Below are 15,093 nucleotides of genomic sequence, written 5' to 3' on the forward strand. Positions count from 1 at the left end.
ACTGGGGCTAGCTTGGAGGTTAAAAACTGGGCGGCATGGACAAGTTGGGCCGAAGGGCCTGTCTCCGTGCTGTAACCTCGATGACTGTATGGATTAAGGAGGCAGCCCAGTTCCTGAGGGCAATTGTGGATGGTTATAAATGCGAGGCACACCAACACAAATTCAGCAAGCGAGGGAACATGCCCACTCAAGTCTGTGGGCGAGCCGAAATCCGTCTCCAGAACGAGGGGGCGGTGGGGGGGGGGGGGGGCAGTTATCGGGAGTTCAGGGGAGGATGTGTGCTGAGTATCTTTAATGCCCATTTCTGTCCTCGTGAGGCCTCCTCTCAGCTCCACACTGAGGCAGGCAGGTCTGTGAGCGAGTAGAGCCCGCCAGCTCAGCGGAAGTACAGGCCCGACGCGATCCACATACCTGTGGTTTTAGGATTGGTGCCAGCTTTCGAAATGTTGATTTTGCTCTTGTTCCTTGTTCTCCCAGTAGAATCCAATCCTGGGCACTGCACTTGAAGAAGAACTCAAAGGTACTAGACAGGGTGTAGAGAAAGATTCACCCAAACGTTTCCAGCAATGAGGGATAACCCTCGGAGCAGAAGGGCTTTTAAGTTTATTTATTAGTGTCACAAGTAGGCCTACGTTAACACTGCAATGAAGTTGCTGTAAAAATCTGCTAGTCGCCACACTCCGGCGCCTGTTTGGGTAGACTGAGGGAGAATTTAGTGCAACCGAACCAGCACGTCTTTCAGACTGTGGGAGGAAACCCACGCAGGCACGGGGAGGACATGCAGACTCCACACTGCATGTGGGAGTGACCCAAGCCGGGAATCGAACCCGGCCCCTGATGCTGTGAGGCAGCAGTGCTAACCACTGTGCCACCATGCCACCCCTGGATAGAGGAATGCAAAATAATGAAGGGTTTTCTAGGAGGTAAATAATGTGAACTGTTTCCATTGGCCGGCACTTGATAACCAGAGCACCCAGACTGGAAAAGAACCAGAGGCAACAGGAGAAGAATGTTCTTACAGATTGAGTGTTTAGGATATGGAACGCACTGTCTGATAGGATGGTGGGTGTGAGTTCAGTTGTAGCTTTGGAACAGTAACTGGGTAAATACTCGGAGGGGGAGAATTCCAGGGATTTGGGTGAAGAGCCAGGAGAGATGGTCTAACTGGATTCTCCTCAAAAGAGAAAGCATGCACTCGATGGGCTGAATGGCCTCCTTAAGTGCTGAACCATCCTATGTTTCTGAGTACAACACCAAGTTCTGGTTAGTAGTGATTGGCAAAAACCCAGCTTGCAGGTGCAGCAGGTGGTCAGGAAGGTGAATGGGATGCTGGCCTTCATAGCGAGGGGGATTGAATATAAAAGTAGGGAGGTCTTGCTGCAGCTGTATAGGGCATTGGTGAGGCCGCAGCTGGAGTACTGTGTGCAGTTTTGGTCGCTGCACTTACACAAGGATATATTGGCCTTGGAGGGAGTGCAGAGGAGGTTTACTAGGCTGATACCGGAGTTGAGGGGGTTGAACTATGAGGAGAGGCTGAATAAACTAGGCGTGTACTCGTTAGAGTTTAGAAGAATGAGGGGAGATCTCATTGAGACGTATAAGATGATGAATGGGATGGATAGGATAGAGGTGGAGAGACTCTTCCCGCTCAGAAAGGACAGCAGGACTAGGGGGCACAGCCTCAAGATAAAGGGGGGGCGGTTTAGAACGGAGTTGAGGAGGAACTTCTTCACTCAAAGGGTGGTGAATCTCTGGAATTCTCTGCCCGTTGAAGTGGTGGAGGCTGCCTCGCTAAATATTTTTTAAGACGCGGGTTGATGGGTTTTTGATAAGAGAGGGATTAAGGGTTATGGGGAGAGGGCGGGAAAGTGGAACTGAGCCACGACAGATCAGCCATGATCTTATTGAATGGCGGGGCAGACTCGAAGGGCTGGATGGCCTACTCCTGCTCCTATTTCTTATGTTCTTATGTTTTATGTTCTTATGTGTATATGTTGTCTAGAGCAATGTAATTATGACATTGTCAGGGTGTGACACCTCAATGTTCACCCGGTCGCCCGTTAATGCACCCACTGTGGCTCAGTGGGCAACGTTCTCGCCTCAGAGTAAGGAAGGCATGGCCTCAAGTTTCACTCCTGAGATATCAGCGCACAAATCGAGGCTGACACTCTCAGCAGGATGCAGGAATGCTGCGCTGAGCTGGAATTTCATTCCCCGGAGCGAGTTTGCAAAGCCAAGGAACCTCCCGGGGTGGAGGCGCGGGGGCGGGGTGGGAAGAAGGGGTGGAATGGGCAGTTGTGGGGGTGGTGCCAGGGCAAGGTTTTGGTTGGGGGGGGGGGGGGGGGGAGGGGTAAAAAGGGTGCCCATGCCCCAAATGGCAAGGCCTCTACCAATGGTTATGAGACTCGGGTTTGATTCCCGGCTTGGGTCATGCCTGAGGCGGAGTCTGCACCTTCCCCCATGTCTGCTGGGATTTCTCCGGATTCCTCCCACAGTCCAAAGATGTGCGGGTTAGGTTGATTGGCCGTGCAAATTGACCCTAGGTTCCGGGCGATTGGCAGGGTAAATGTGTAGGATGATGGGAAAAGGGCCTGAGTGGGATTGTGCTCAGTACAGACTCAATGGGTCGAATGGCCTCCTTCTGTACTGTAGAGATTCCATGACTAGTCATCCAGAGGCCCAGGCCAATTCTCTGGGGGACCTCCCACCACCGGCAGCTGGTGGAGTTTAAATCCATTCAAAAATCTGGAATATAAAGTTAGTCTCAGTAACTGTGACCATGAAACTATCGTCAATTGTTGTAAAAACCCATCTGGTCCACTGATGTCCTTCAGGGAAGGAAATCTGCCATCCTTACCCGGTCTGGCCTACATGTGACTCCAGAGCCGCAGCCAATGTGGTTTACTGCCCTCTGAAATGGCTGATTAATAAATAAATGTTAAATTTAAACTCTTGTCCATCTTTGGGTGGCCAGAATGCCAGGTGTGACCTTTTTGCAAATCTCACAACAACAAAAGTAACAGGAAGTGAGTGTAACTGGCAAAGGAACCTCACAACCTGGAACAAAGGAATGTCTCTTAGCCATTTTGGAATGGCCGGGGGTTATGGAATATTAACCTGAACGGTCAGAATAAACTGGAATAGGAACAGGAGGGAATATCACAGCGATACAAAGGCCCAGTTAGGCCACATCTGGGGTAAATGTGCCCAGCTCGGGGCCACACCTTAGGAAGGATCTATTGATCATTGAAAGGGGGCAGGACAGGGTCACCAGAAGGTTAGTGGCTTTCCCAAGGGTCAGATCACACGGAGGGAGCAGATCCACCAGGCTTGTGTTCAACAAAAAATCAAGAGAGGTTTGTGATGGATTTGATTGAGGATTTAGGATTTTTGTAGGGATTTGGTAGATAATAAGAACATAAGAAATAGGAGCAGGAGTAGGCCATCTAGCCCTTCGAGCCTGCCCCGCCATTCAATAAGATCATGGCTGATCTGAAGTGGATCAGTTCCACTTTCCCGCTTTCTCCCCATAACCCTTAATTCCCTTATCTATCAGAAACCTATCTACCCGTGACTTAAATATATTCAGCGAGGCAGCCTCCACCACTTCAACGGGCAGAGAATTCCAGAGATTCACCACCCTTTGAGTGAAGAAGTTCCTCCTCAACTCTGATCTGAACTGCACCCCCCCCTTATCTTGAGGCTGTGCCCCCTAGTCCTGCTGTCCTTTCTAAGCGGGAAGAATCTCTCTACCTCTACCCTATCCATCCCCTTCATTATCTTGTAAGTCTCTATAAGATCCCCCCTCAGCCTTCTAAACTCCAACGAGTACAGACCCAGATAAAAAGAAGCTTTTTCTGCTGTGGAACAGAAATCAGGCCTCGAAAGGGAAAGGTTAGGAAATATTTGTTCACAAAGACAGTCTGGGAATTTGATTCGATTTATTATTGTCACATATATTAACATACAGTGAAAAGTATTGTTTCTTGCGTGCTATAGAAAGCATGCCGTTCGTAGAGAAGGAAAGGAGAGAGTGCAGAATGTAGTGTTACAGTCATAGCTAGGGTGCAGAGAAAGATCAACTTAATGCGAGGTAGGTCCATTCAAAAGTCTGACGGCAGCAGGGAGGAAGCTGTTCTTGAGTCGGTTGGTACGTGACCTCAGACTTTTGTATCTTTTTCCCGACGGAAGAAGGTGGAAGAGAGAATGTCCGGGGTGCGTGGGGCCCTTAATTATGCTGGTTGCTTTGCTGAGTCAGCGGGAAGTGTAGAGAGAGTCAATGAATGGGAGGCTGGTTTGCCTGATGGATTGGGCTACATTCACAACCTTTTGTAGTTTCTTGCGGAGTTCCTTGGAGTGTGGAATTCTCTCTCACAGAAAGCGATGAGCGCTAGCTCTGTTTCACCAGAGATAAATAGAACATAGAACATTACAGCACAGTACAGGCCCTTCGGCCCTCGATGTTGCACCGACCAGTGGAACCAATTTAATGACCCTCTAACCTAACTATTCCAATGTTATCCATATGCCTATCCACTGACCGTTTGAACGCCCTTAAAGTTGGCAAGTCCACAACTGCTGCAGGCAGGGCATTCCATGACCTTACTACCCTCTGAGTAAAGAACCTACCTCTGACATCCGTCCTATAATTACCACCCCTTAATTTAAAGCTATGTCCCCTCGTGTTAGCCGTCACCATCCGGGGAGAAAGGCTCTCACTGTCCACCCTATCTAATCCTCTGATCATCTTGTATGCCTCAATTAGGTCACCTCGTAACCTTCTTCTCTCTAATGAAAATAACCTCAAGTCCCTCAGCCTTTCCTCGTAAGACCTTCCCACCATACCAGGCAACATCCAGGTAAACCTCCTCTGCACCTTTCCAATCTTTCTTATAATGCGGCGACCAGAAACTGTACGCAATACTCCAAGTGCGGCCGCACCAGAGTTTTGTACAGTTGCAACATGACCTCACGGCTCCGAAATTCAATCCCTCCACCAATAAAAGCCAACACGCCTTCTTAACAACCTTATCAACCTGGGTGCCAACTTTCAGGGAGCTATGTACATGTACCCCGAGGTCCCTCTGCTCGTCCACACTACTAAGAGTCCTTCCATTAGCCCGATATTCTGTACTCCTGTTATTCTTACCAAAGTGAATCACCTGACACTTTTCCATATTAAACTCCAGTTTAAAACAGGTTCTGGCCAATACGGTGTTAACAGATATGGAGCTAAGAAGGGTAAAGCGATGGAGGATGCAGATCAGCCATGATCTAATTGAGCTGGGCTGGAATAGACTGGAGGGGCTGAATGGCCTCCTCCTGATTGGGCTGCTTGGATGTTTGACCTCTGTTCTCTGTTGGGTTTTTCCCCAGTGTTTTGAGCTGAAGGTCTCACTCGGCCGAGATGAGCTGGTCCTTCCTGACGCGCCTGTTGGAGGAAATTCATAACCACTCCACGTTTGTGGGTAAAATCTGGCTGACTGTCCTGATCATCTTCCGCATCGTCCTGACGGCGCTGGGCGGCGATGCCATCTACCACGATGAGCAGAGCAAGTTCACCTGCAACACGCAGCAACCCGGCTGTGAGAATGTCTGCTACAATTCCTTCGCGCCCTTGTCCCACGTCCGCTTCTGGGTCTTCCAGATCATCATGGTGAGCGTGCCGTCCATCATGTACCTGGGCTACGCGGTGCACCGGATCGCCCGGATGGAGGGCAGCCAGTCGAAGCCCAAGAAGAGGATGCCCATCGTGCACCGGGGAGCTGCGCGGGATTACGAGGAGGCGGAGGGCGACGACGAGGAGGACCCCATGGTGTGCGAGGAGGTTGAACACGAGCCCGAGCCGGAAGCCGACAAGAAAACGGCCGACAAGAAGCAGCAGCACGATGGCAGGAGGCGTATCAAGGAAGATGGCCTCATGAAGATGTACGTCTTCCAACTCCTGCTGAGAACGCTCTTCGAGATCGCTTTCCTGGTGGGTCAGTATTTCCTGTACGGGTTCGAAGTGCTCCCCGGCTTTGTCTGCAGCACCAGCCCTTGTCCGTACACCGTCGACTGCTTTGTGTCCCGTCCCACGGAGAAGACCATCTTCCTGTTGGTCATGTACGTGGTCAGCGGCCTTTGCTTGTTGCTCAACTTTGCCGAGCTCTTCCACCTGGGCCTCGGCGGCATCCGGGACGGCTTGAGGGGCAGGCGCCAGGCCTCCCGCGTCTCCCGCCCCTCCAAGTGCTCCCCTTACGGCCCCCCGGGCTACCACTCCGTGCTGCGCAAGGACAAGACTAAGCTGGGCAACGGGAGCGTGCCGTACCGCGACAACCTCGGCGGCCTGGGGCCGGGCAGCTTCGAGATGTCCGAGGCCGTCCACCGGCACCTGAAGCTAGCCCAGGAGCAGCTGAACATGGCTTACCGCGCGTCGGGGGAGATCCCGCACCAACCCAGGAGCGACAGTCCCGAGTCGAACGGCACAGCGGTGGAGCAGAACCGACTGAACTTCGCCCAGGAGAAGGAAGGTGCCTGTTCGGGAAAAGCAGGTAAAAATAGACCATTATTCATTCCTGGGCTTGGCCATGGCTAACTGGGTCACACTCTCACCTCCGAGTCAGGAGGTCCTGGGTTCAAATCCCAGCTCCTGCCTACGAGCGCAAACCCGTGACTCTGAGGGAGCGCTGCCCTGTCGGTGATGCTGTGTATTAGAGAAGGGACTGTCACTATGGTAAAGAAGGGCAGTTCCTCCCCACCATCTCGGGACCAATATTTATACCTCACTCTCAATATATTTCACCGCTGTTTGTGTGATCTTGCTGTGCGCTAATTGGGTTTTGCGACAATACCACAGTAACCACACTGTGTTCCTGTAAAAGAACGAGATAATGACCGGACACCTCTGCGCCTTGAACCCTGCAGCCAGGCCAAGGGAGAGACTGGAAGACACAGGAGAGCAGTGGGCCATTCAGCCCATCGAGTCTGCTGCACCATTCAATGAGATTGCGGCTGATCTGAGATAATTCTCAACTCCACTTTCCCGCCTTATCCCTGTAACCCTCGATTCCGTTAACTGGTTAAAAACCTGTCTATCTCAGGCTTGGACATACTGAACTATCCAGCCTCTCCAGCAGCACTCGCCCCCCCCCCCACCCCGCCAATCATGCAGGATATCTTTCTCCTTTCAAGGTTCACCAATCGAGGAGGTCCCAGTGAAATATTAATGAACAATGAGGGCACCCAGTCACAAATATCGTTTTGTACGCACACAGTGTGGATCTTGTATACACACAGTGGTATACACACACTGCGGGTCCTAAATATGTGTGGGTGTTATAGGGTGGGTCTTAGATACACACACACACACACACACACACACACGTGTATATATGGGTCTTACATACAATGAGGGTTTTATACAAAAAGAGGCCATGAAATGGCCTTGATAGGCAGGATTAAGGAGGACCCCAAAGCTTCTTATACACACATAAGGAGGAAGGGGGTCGCTGAGGAAAGAGTGGGTTCACTCAAGGACAGTGGAGGGAATCTGTGTGTGGAGCCGGATGAGGTGGGGTGAGGTCCTTAACGAGTATTTTGCATCAGTTTTCACAAAGGAGAAGGATGTGGTGGATGGTGGGTGTGGAAAGGAGGATGTTGACATTCTAGGACACGTTGAGATAAAAAGGGAGGAGGTATTGGAGGTTTTGTAAAACGTTTTTTCTTCTTGACTAGGGTCTCAATATCCCGAGCCACCCAGGGTTCTCTGCTTCCACCAGCCTTGCCCTTCACCCTGACAGGAATGTGCTTCCCCTGGTTTACACACTTTTGAAAGCCTCCCCCTCACCAGCTATCCCTTCGCTTGCCTACAGACTCCCCAGTCAACTTCTGAAAGTTCAGGTCTAATGCCATCAAAATTGGCCTTGCTGCAACTTACAGAATCACAGAATCCTACAGTGCAGGAGAGGCCACTCGGCCCATCGACTCTGCACTGACGCAGGAAAGGCCCTGACCTGCCCACTTAATCCCACTTACCAGCACTTGGCCCATAGCCTTGAATGTTATGGTGTGCCAAGTGCTCATCCAGATACTTTCATCCCGCTCTCACCACCCTCCCAGGCAGCATGTCCAGCTATCACTGATAGCTGTGCAGATACATGGATTTGGGCCGGTGTCTGTGTGGGAGTTTGCGCATTCTCCCCGTGGTTGCGTGGGTTTCCTCCCACACCCCAAAGATGTGCTCTTAGGCTGATGGGTGTTAACAAATTGTCCCTAAATTATTCTCCCCTCAATCTGGTTTCCAATGTGGGTTGTCATAAACATAGACATGGGTCAAGGGTGGAGGAGGAAAAGCACATTGTTAAAATGGTGGCGCGGGCTCGTTGGGCCGAAGGGCCTGTTTCCTGTGCTGTGTTGTTCTTTGTTCTTTGTTATTCCAGACCCTCACCAGCCTCTGGGTGAAAAAGGTTTTTCTCAAATCCCCCCCTAAACCACCCACCCCTCACTTTTAACTTGTGTCCCCCTCGTAACTGACCCTTCACCCTGTCCACACCCCTCAGCATCTCGAGCATCTCAATCAGGTCACCCCTCAGTCTGCTCTGCTGCGGAGAAAACACCCCCAAGCCTATCCAACCTCTCTTCATAACTTCAATATTCCATCCCAGGCAGCATCCTGGTGAATATCCTCTGCACCCCCCCCAGCACCATCACATCCTTCCTATAATGTGGTGACCAGAACTGCGCCCAGTACTCCAATTGCGGCCTCATCGAAGTTCTATACAACTCCATCATGAGCTCTCTGCTTTTGTGTTAAGACTGTATAAGACTTTGGTTAGGCCGCATTTGGAGTATTGGACACAATTCCGGTTGCCACACTACCCGGAAGGATGTTGATGCGTTGGAAAGGGTGCAGAAGAGATTAACCGGGATCTTGCCTGGTTTTCAGGATATGGACTATGAAGGTCAAACAAACTTTGGTGGTTTTCATTGGAGCTTCGGAGGATGAGGGGGGGGGGACCTGATCGAGGTTTACAAGATGATGACAGGCTCGGATAGAGTGGATAGTCAGAGACTTTTTTCCGAGGATCATAGGGGCAATTACTCGGGGGCATAGGTTGAAAGTGAGAGGGGAAAAGTTTAAAAGAGATGTAAAGGGGCAAGTTTTTCACACAGAGGGTAGTGAATAGCTGGAACGTGCTGCTGGAGGAGGTGGTGGAAGCGGATTCTACAACAAGAGGCATCTGGATAGATACATGAATAGTCAGGGAATAGAGAGATATGGACCATGTAGAGGCAAAAAGATATTAAATTAGAGAGGCATCTGTGTCAGCACAGACTTGGTGGGCCGAAGGGCCTGTTCCTGTGCTGTATTGTTCTTTGTTCCATTCCTTTAATCAAAACATAACTCTGGGAAATCTCCATTTATAAACGAGTCCATTAGCTCTCTGCTAAGTAAACATTACATTCCAAAAATGATAGTCACCCTGCTTTCCCGGCACCTGAGCTGTATTCTTTCCAGACGTACTGACCGCCTGTAAAAAAAAAACTGAATATTAAAACAGTCCCCTTAAACATAAAAAATATCAGCGTCATCGCATACCTCCTTAATCAGGGGGTGGAGAGAATGAGGGTACAAAATGTCTTCAAGTAGGATAGATCGAGATAAAATACAGATACTTGAATAATGAAACAGCCTGAGGTGCTGAATGGCCTCATGTGACAGGCTTGATGAGCTGAATAGTCTCATCTGGTGACTGTGTAGCAGGCTCAAGGGGCTGAATGGCCTCCTCCTGTTCCTGAGTTCCTCTCTCGCATCCCCCTTGCTGACGTGGGTGAATTCAGTCGCTTCCTCGACATCCTGGGTAACTATCTGGGGGTGGCACGTGGCACAGTGGTCAGCACCACTGTTTCACAGCACCAAGGACCCGGGTTCGATTCCCGGCTCGGGTCACCGTCTGTGCGGAGTCTGCGCGTTCTCCCCGTGTCTGCGTGGGTTTCCTCCGGGTGCTCCGGTTCCCTCCCACAGTCTGGAAGACGCGCTGGTTAGGGTGCGTTGGCCCAAACAGGCGCCAGAGTGCGGCGACTAGGGGGATTTCATAGTAACTTCATTGCGGTGTTAATGTAAGTGACTGAAAAAAACAAAACTTATATAAAAAAAAAACTTCCCTTTAACCATTTCTTCTCTTGCCTTTTACAGGATTGCGGGCGTGATGCTGACGGAACAGGCTCTTCGACCATGAAATATTCGGAGAGAATCGACGCTTGAAGCAACGAGATAAAAAGGGACCTCGACTGGAAAGACTTGCATTTCATTTTAACCTTCTCGGCAATAAATGTCGCTGGAAAAGTCACTGGAAAAGGGGCTGGGGTGAACGGGGAGGCTGACTTGTGGGTGGGTGGGGAGGGGCGGGGGGCAGAGCCCAGAGCGGTGGTGTGGGGGTTAGCATGAGGTTTGGACCAAGTTGACAAATGTCAAGCATTTTAAGACCTTTCTAGTCTTGTACTTTTTGGTGTTTTCTTTCCCCCCTCCCACTCTGGTATTCTGGAACATTCCAAGTGCAACCTAATTGGGTCGAGTCACTCTTGAACTTACCGTAGGGTAGTGACGTTTGAGGCTGGGTTTAAAGGGAGAACCCTCCCCCCTCCCCCCCCCGCCTTCACGATTGGAGAGGGAGTGGGCGAGACCCCCAATATAGATGCAAAACTCGGCCAATTAGATGGTATTGTATAGTTATTTGTGTTGATATTACTTTGGATTCATTCCCTCTTTCTGGTCTGGGGTTAGTTTACTTATTGGGAAGAGAAACCTTTCCTTTCTCACGATTGTTTTTGGTGGGTTTATGTATCTATATAAAGTGACAAGATGTTAAAAAGAATAGCGATAGGACAATTAATTACAATTTCTTTGCTTAATTCCGATTGTTTACAGCCTGAGAGCATTCCAGAATTTTGTAAGGTCGAGCGAGAGCGACAATGAAATGATTTATTTTGTTGACGAAGTTATTTTTATTTTGGTACTTTTTGGTAAGTTATTGTGCTTTACTTGTGACCATTTTCACTGGCTTGGGCCTACTGGGCCTTCCCCAGCCTGGGATTGTCTCCGGGTTGCCGTGGTAACCACCTGGTTCCGGGGGAATGTTTCTGCGTTTCCCTTTGCCTCCTCCGCTCCAGATTAAGTATTCGTAAAGGTTTTAGCACGGATTCCACTTGAAGCTGCCATCTTTCCCTCTTTTCAAATCAGCCCTTGGCTCCTTTTGCAGAGTCAGAGAGACGGGGGGAGGCCATTTACCCCTTTCAGTGAGACCAAGGTTTGGTCTGTGTTTTTAACACCATTTTCCCATCTTTCGTTCCATTAGCCTCAATGCCCTTGCCCCAGCAGTTGTCGACCAACTTTTCACTTGACCATAACCGTGAGAAATGGAAGCAAGGGCAGGCAATTCGAACCCTCAAACCATTAGGTAGGGTCACAAAATCACAGAAACCCAACAGTACAGAAGGGGGCCATTCGGCCCATCGAGTCTGCACCAACCACAATCCCACCCAGGCCCTATTTCCCGTAACTCCACATATTTACCCTAGCTAGCCCCCCTGACTCCAGGGTCAACTTGGCACGGCCGATCAACCTAATCTTTGGAGTGTGGGAGGAAACCGGAGGGAACCCACACAGATACAGGGAGAATGTGCAAACTCCACACAGACATTGACCGGAGCCGGGAATCAAACCAGGGTCCCTGGCGCAGCGCTAACCACTGTGCCACCGTGCCTTCCCATCTTCTACCTCAACTCCAGCCTTCCAGTTCTATCCCCATATCCCTTAATTCCCCGAGTATCGAAGATCTGTTGATACCTGTCTGGACTTTACTCAGTGACCGAGCATCTATCACCCCCGAGTGAAGGCCATTCACCACATAGCCATCCTAAATAGCCAATCCCTTATTTTGACACTGTGACCCCCACGTTCCTGATGTCCCCAGCCAGGGGAAACATTTTCCACCCGCCTCATTTTTCTAAACTCCAGGGAGCGTAAGCCTCAGTTTACTCTCTCCTCCTCATACTGTCCCCTCATCCCAGGAACCAGCTTGAGGGGCTGAATGGCCTCCTGCTCCTAAGTTCTTCAGGTGAAAAGTTCTTAATCGAATTGATTTGCAGAATGAAATATATTTTCAAGCAAAAGAATCCCTTGTTAATCTGAGTTGTTCAGTCGAGAGGCACAGGCCTAACTTGCTGTTGGTGAGTTGGGTGATGGAAGCTAGAATTCTTATTTTAGCTGCTACTTATTTTTAAAACGAGCTGTAAATGCTGGATTCCCATTCTACCCCCCTTGCCCGAACAAAACCTGAGCGTTCTTACTGTCTGAGCTCATTCTGACCCACTTACCGTGGTCTGTGTGTTAGCTGAGAGCAATGGAAAGGTTTCACTCTGCCTCTCTCATTACCTGTCCAACGCCCCCCTCCCTCTTTATTTCTTTGTCTCTTCTTCATTTCTCCCTCTCCTGCTCTCTTTCTCTACCCCCTCTTTACTTTCTCTCTTCCTTGCCCCCTCTCTACTCCCCTGCTCTTTCTCCCCCTCTCCTTCTCTCTCCCCCCTCTCTTTCTCTCTCCCCCTCTCTTTCTCTCTCCCCCCTCTCTTTCTCTGTCCCCCTCTCTTTCCCTCTCCCCCCTCTCTTTCTCTCTCCCCCTCTCTTTCTCTCTCCCCCTCTCTTTCTCTCTCCCCCCTCTCTTTCCCTCTCCCCCCTCTCTTTCTCTCTCCCCCTCTCTTTCTCTCTCCCCCTCTCTTTCCCTCTCCCCCTCTCTTTCCCTCTCCCCCTCTCTTTCCCTCTCCCTCCTCTCTTTCTCTCTCCCCCTGTCTTTCTCTCTCCCCTCTCTCTTTCTCTCTCCCCCCTCTCTTTCCCTCTCCCCCGTCTTTCTCTCTCCCCCTCTCTTTCCCTCTCTCCCCCTCTCTTTCCCTCTCTCCCCCTCTCTTTCCCTCTCTCCCCCTCTCTTTCCCTCTCTCCCCCTCTCTTTCCCTCTCTTTCCCTCTCTCCCCCTCTCTTTCCCTCTCTCCCCCTCTCTCCCCCTCTCTTTCCCTCTCTCCCCCTCTCTTTCCCTCTCTCCCCCTCTCTTTCCCTCTCTCCCCCTCTCTTTCCCTCTCTTTCCCTCTCTCCCCCTCTCTTTCCCTCTCTCCCCCTCTCTTTCCCTCTCTCCCCCTCTCTTTCCCTCTCTCCCCCTCTCTTTCCCTCTCTCCCCCTCTCTTTCCCTCTCTCCCCCTCTCTTTCCCTCTCTGCCCCCTCTCTTTCCCTCTCTGCCCCCTCTCTTTCTCTCTCCCTCTTCTATTTTTCCATAGTGTGTGTGTAAGGGATCATTACTAGTTTAGTAACATGATCACTAGGCCTAAGAAGGAGGCCATTCGGGCCATTGTGCCGACAGCTATCCATTAGTTCCCCTGCACCTTTCCCAGAGCTCTGTAACATTTGTTTCCAAGAATTTACCTGATTCCCTTTGGGAATGATGATTGAATCTGCTTCTGTTGCTGAGTCAGGCAGCACGTTCCAGACCACAACCACTCGCATGACCTTCCCTCCCTCCCTCCCTCCCTCTCTGCCTCCCTCCCTGCCTCCCGCCCTCCCTCCTTCCCTCCCTCTCTGCCTCCCTCTTTCCCTCCCTCTCTGCCTCCCTCCTTGCCTCCCTCTCTGCTTCCCTCCTTCCTCCCTTCCTCTCTGCCTCTCTCCTCTCTCCCTCCCTCTTTGCCTCCCTCCCTGCCTCCCTCCCTCTCTGCCTCCCTCCTCTCTCCCTCCCTCTTTGCCTTCCTCCCTCTCTGCCTCCCTCCTTCCCTCCTCTCTCCCTTCCTCTCTGCCTCTCTCCTCTCTCCCTCCCTCTTTGCCTCCCTCCCTGCCTCCCTCCCTCTCTGCCTCCCTCCTCTCTCCCTCCCTCTTTGCCTCCCTCCCTCTCTGCCTCCCTCCTCTCTCCCTCCCTCTTTGCCTTCCTCCCTCTCTGCCTCCCTCCTTCCCTCTTCTCTCCCTTCCTCTCTGCCTCTCTCCTCTCTCCCTCTATCTTTGCCTCCCTCCCTGCCTCCCTCCCTCTCTGCCTCCCTCCTCTCTCCCTCCCTCTTTGCCTCCCTCCCTCTCTGCCTCCCTCCTCTCTCCCTCCCTCTTTGCCTTCCTCCCTCTCTGCCTCCCTCCTTCCCTCCTCTCTCCCTTCCTCTCTGCCTCCCTCCTCTCTCCCTCCCTCTTTGCCTCCCTCCCTGCCTCCCTCCTTCCCTCCCTCCCTCCCTCCCTCTCTGCTTCCCTCCTCCCTCCCTCCCTCTCTGCTTCCCTCCTCCCTCCCTCCCTCTCTGCTTCCCTCCTTCCTCCCTCCCTCTCTGTCTCCCTCCCTCCCTCCCAGAAGAGGATAAAATTCACCCTCATTCCCAACATTCTCCAGGCCTGGCCCTGGTTGGGATCCAGCTGGGATCCTGGTTTCCACGGATGCTGAGAAGAGTGAACGACTTCATACGTTCCCTAATTGCATCCTGTGTGATAAAGGCATTGTTTGTTTTATTTCTGGACACTTCCTCCTTTATATCAAGCAGCCGTGAGGACAGTGTCCGGCTGGGCTGTGCTGCTGTTGTGACGACGCAGTGTGACTCCTTCCCTCTCCACGGCAGGGAGTGTGAATCCTCATCGCCGTCCCAGGGGAGGGTGCTCCCATAAACACCTCTCACTGCTTGCCTCAATTATCCTCCCCCCTCACCACCCCTCCCCTCAGCCAACGCCCCCCCCCCCCCCCACCCCCCGATCCCTGGAATGCTTCTGAAAGGACCTGCACCATTATAACACTTTATTTTAGTGCTTCAGATCTCCCCGAGTTTGTAAGAAGTGTGGGGCGCCTCTCCAACCTGTTTCACCGTTTAGTTAGATTAGAACATAGAACACGACAGCACAAACAGGCCCTTCGGCCCACAAGTTGCGCCGATCACATCAACACCTACCAATCTATAGACCTATCTATAACCCCCAATCCCATTAAACCCCATATACTCATCCAGAAGTCTTTTAAAAGACCCCAGCGAGTTCGCCTCCACCACCGATTGCAGCCGATTCCATTCACTCACCACCCTCAGTGAAAAACTTACCCCTAACATCTCCTCTGTACTTGC

The 15,093-nt window shown here is 51.3% G+C and overlaps 1 protein-coding gene across 2 annotated transcripts in view; it reads left to right on the plus strand.

Moving 5' to 3' along the window:
• Window positions 1–10,354, plus strand: part of LOC145350346 (gap junction gamma-1 protein-like) — a 41,434-nt gene extending 31,080 nt beyond the window's left edge. For both annotated transcript variants that reach the window (XM_080199583.1, XM_080199581.1), the window contains exons 2-3: window positions 5,377–6,533; window positions 10,178–10,354. In XM_080199583.1, coding sequence (XP_080055709.1) covers window positions 5,408–6,533; window positions 10,178–10,191 — 1,140 coding nt within the window. In that variant the 5' untranslated portion in view covers window positions 5,377–5,407 and the 3' untranslated portion in view covers window positions 10,192–10,354. The remainder of the gene's footprint in view (window positions 1–5,376; window positions 6,534–10,177) is intronic.
• Window positions 10,355–15,093: the final 4,739 nt, after the last annotated feature.

Source organism: Carcharhinus amblyrhynchos, chromosome 11 (assembly GCF_965287045.1).
Source record: "Carcharhinus amblyrhynchos chromosome 11, sCarAmb.v2.hapA, whole genome shotgun sequence".
Taxonomy (NCBI): domain Eukaryota; kingdom Metazoa; phylum Chordata; class Chondrichthyes; order Carcharhiniformes; family Carcharhinidae; genus Carcharhinus; species Carcharhinus amblyrhynchos.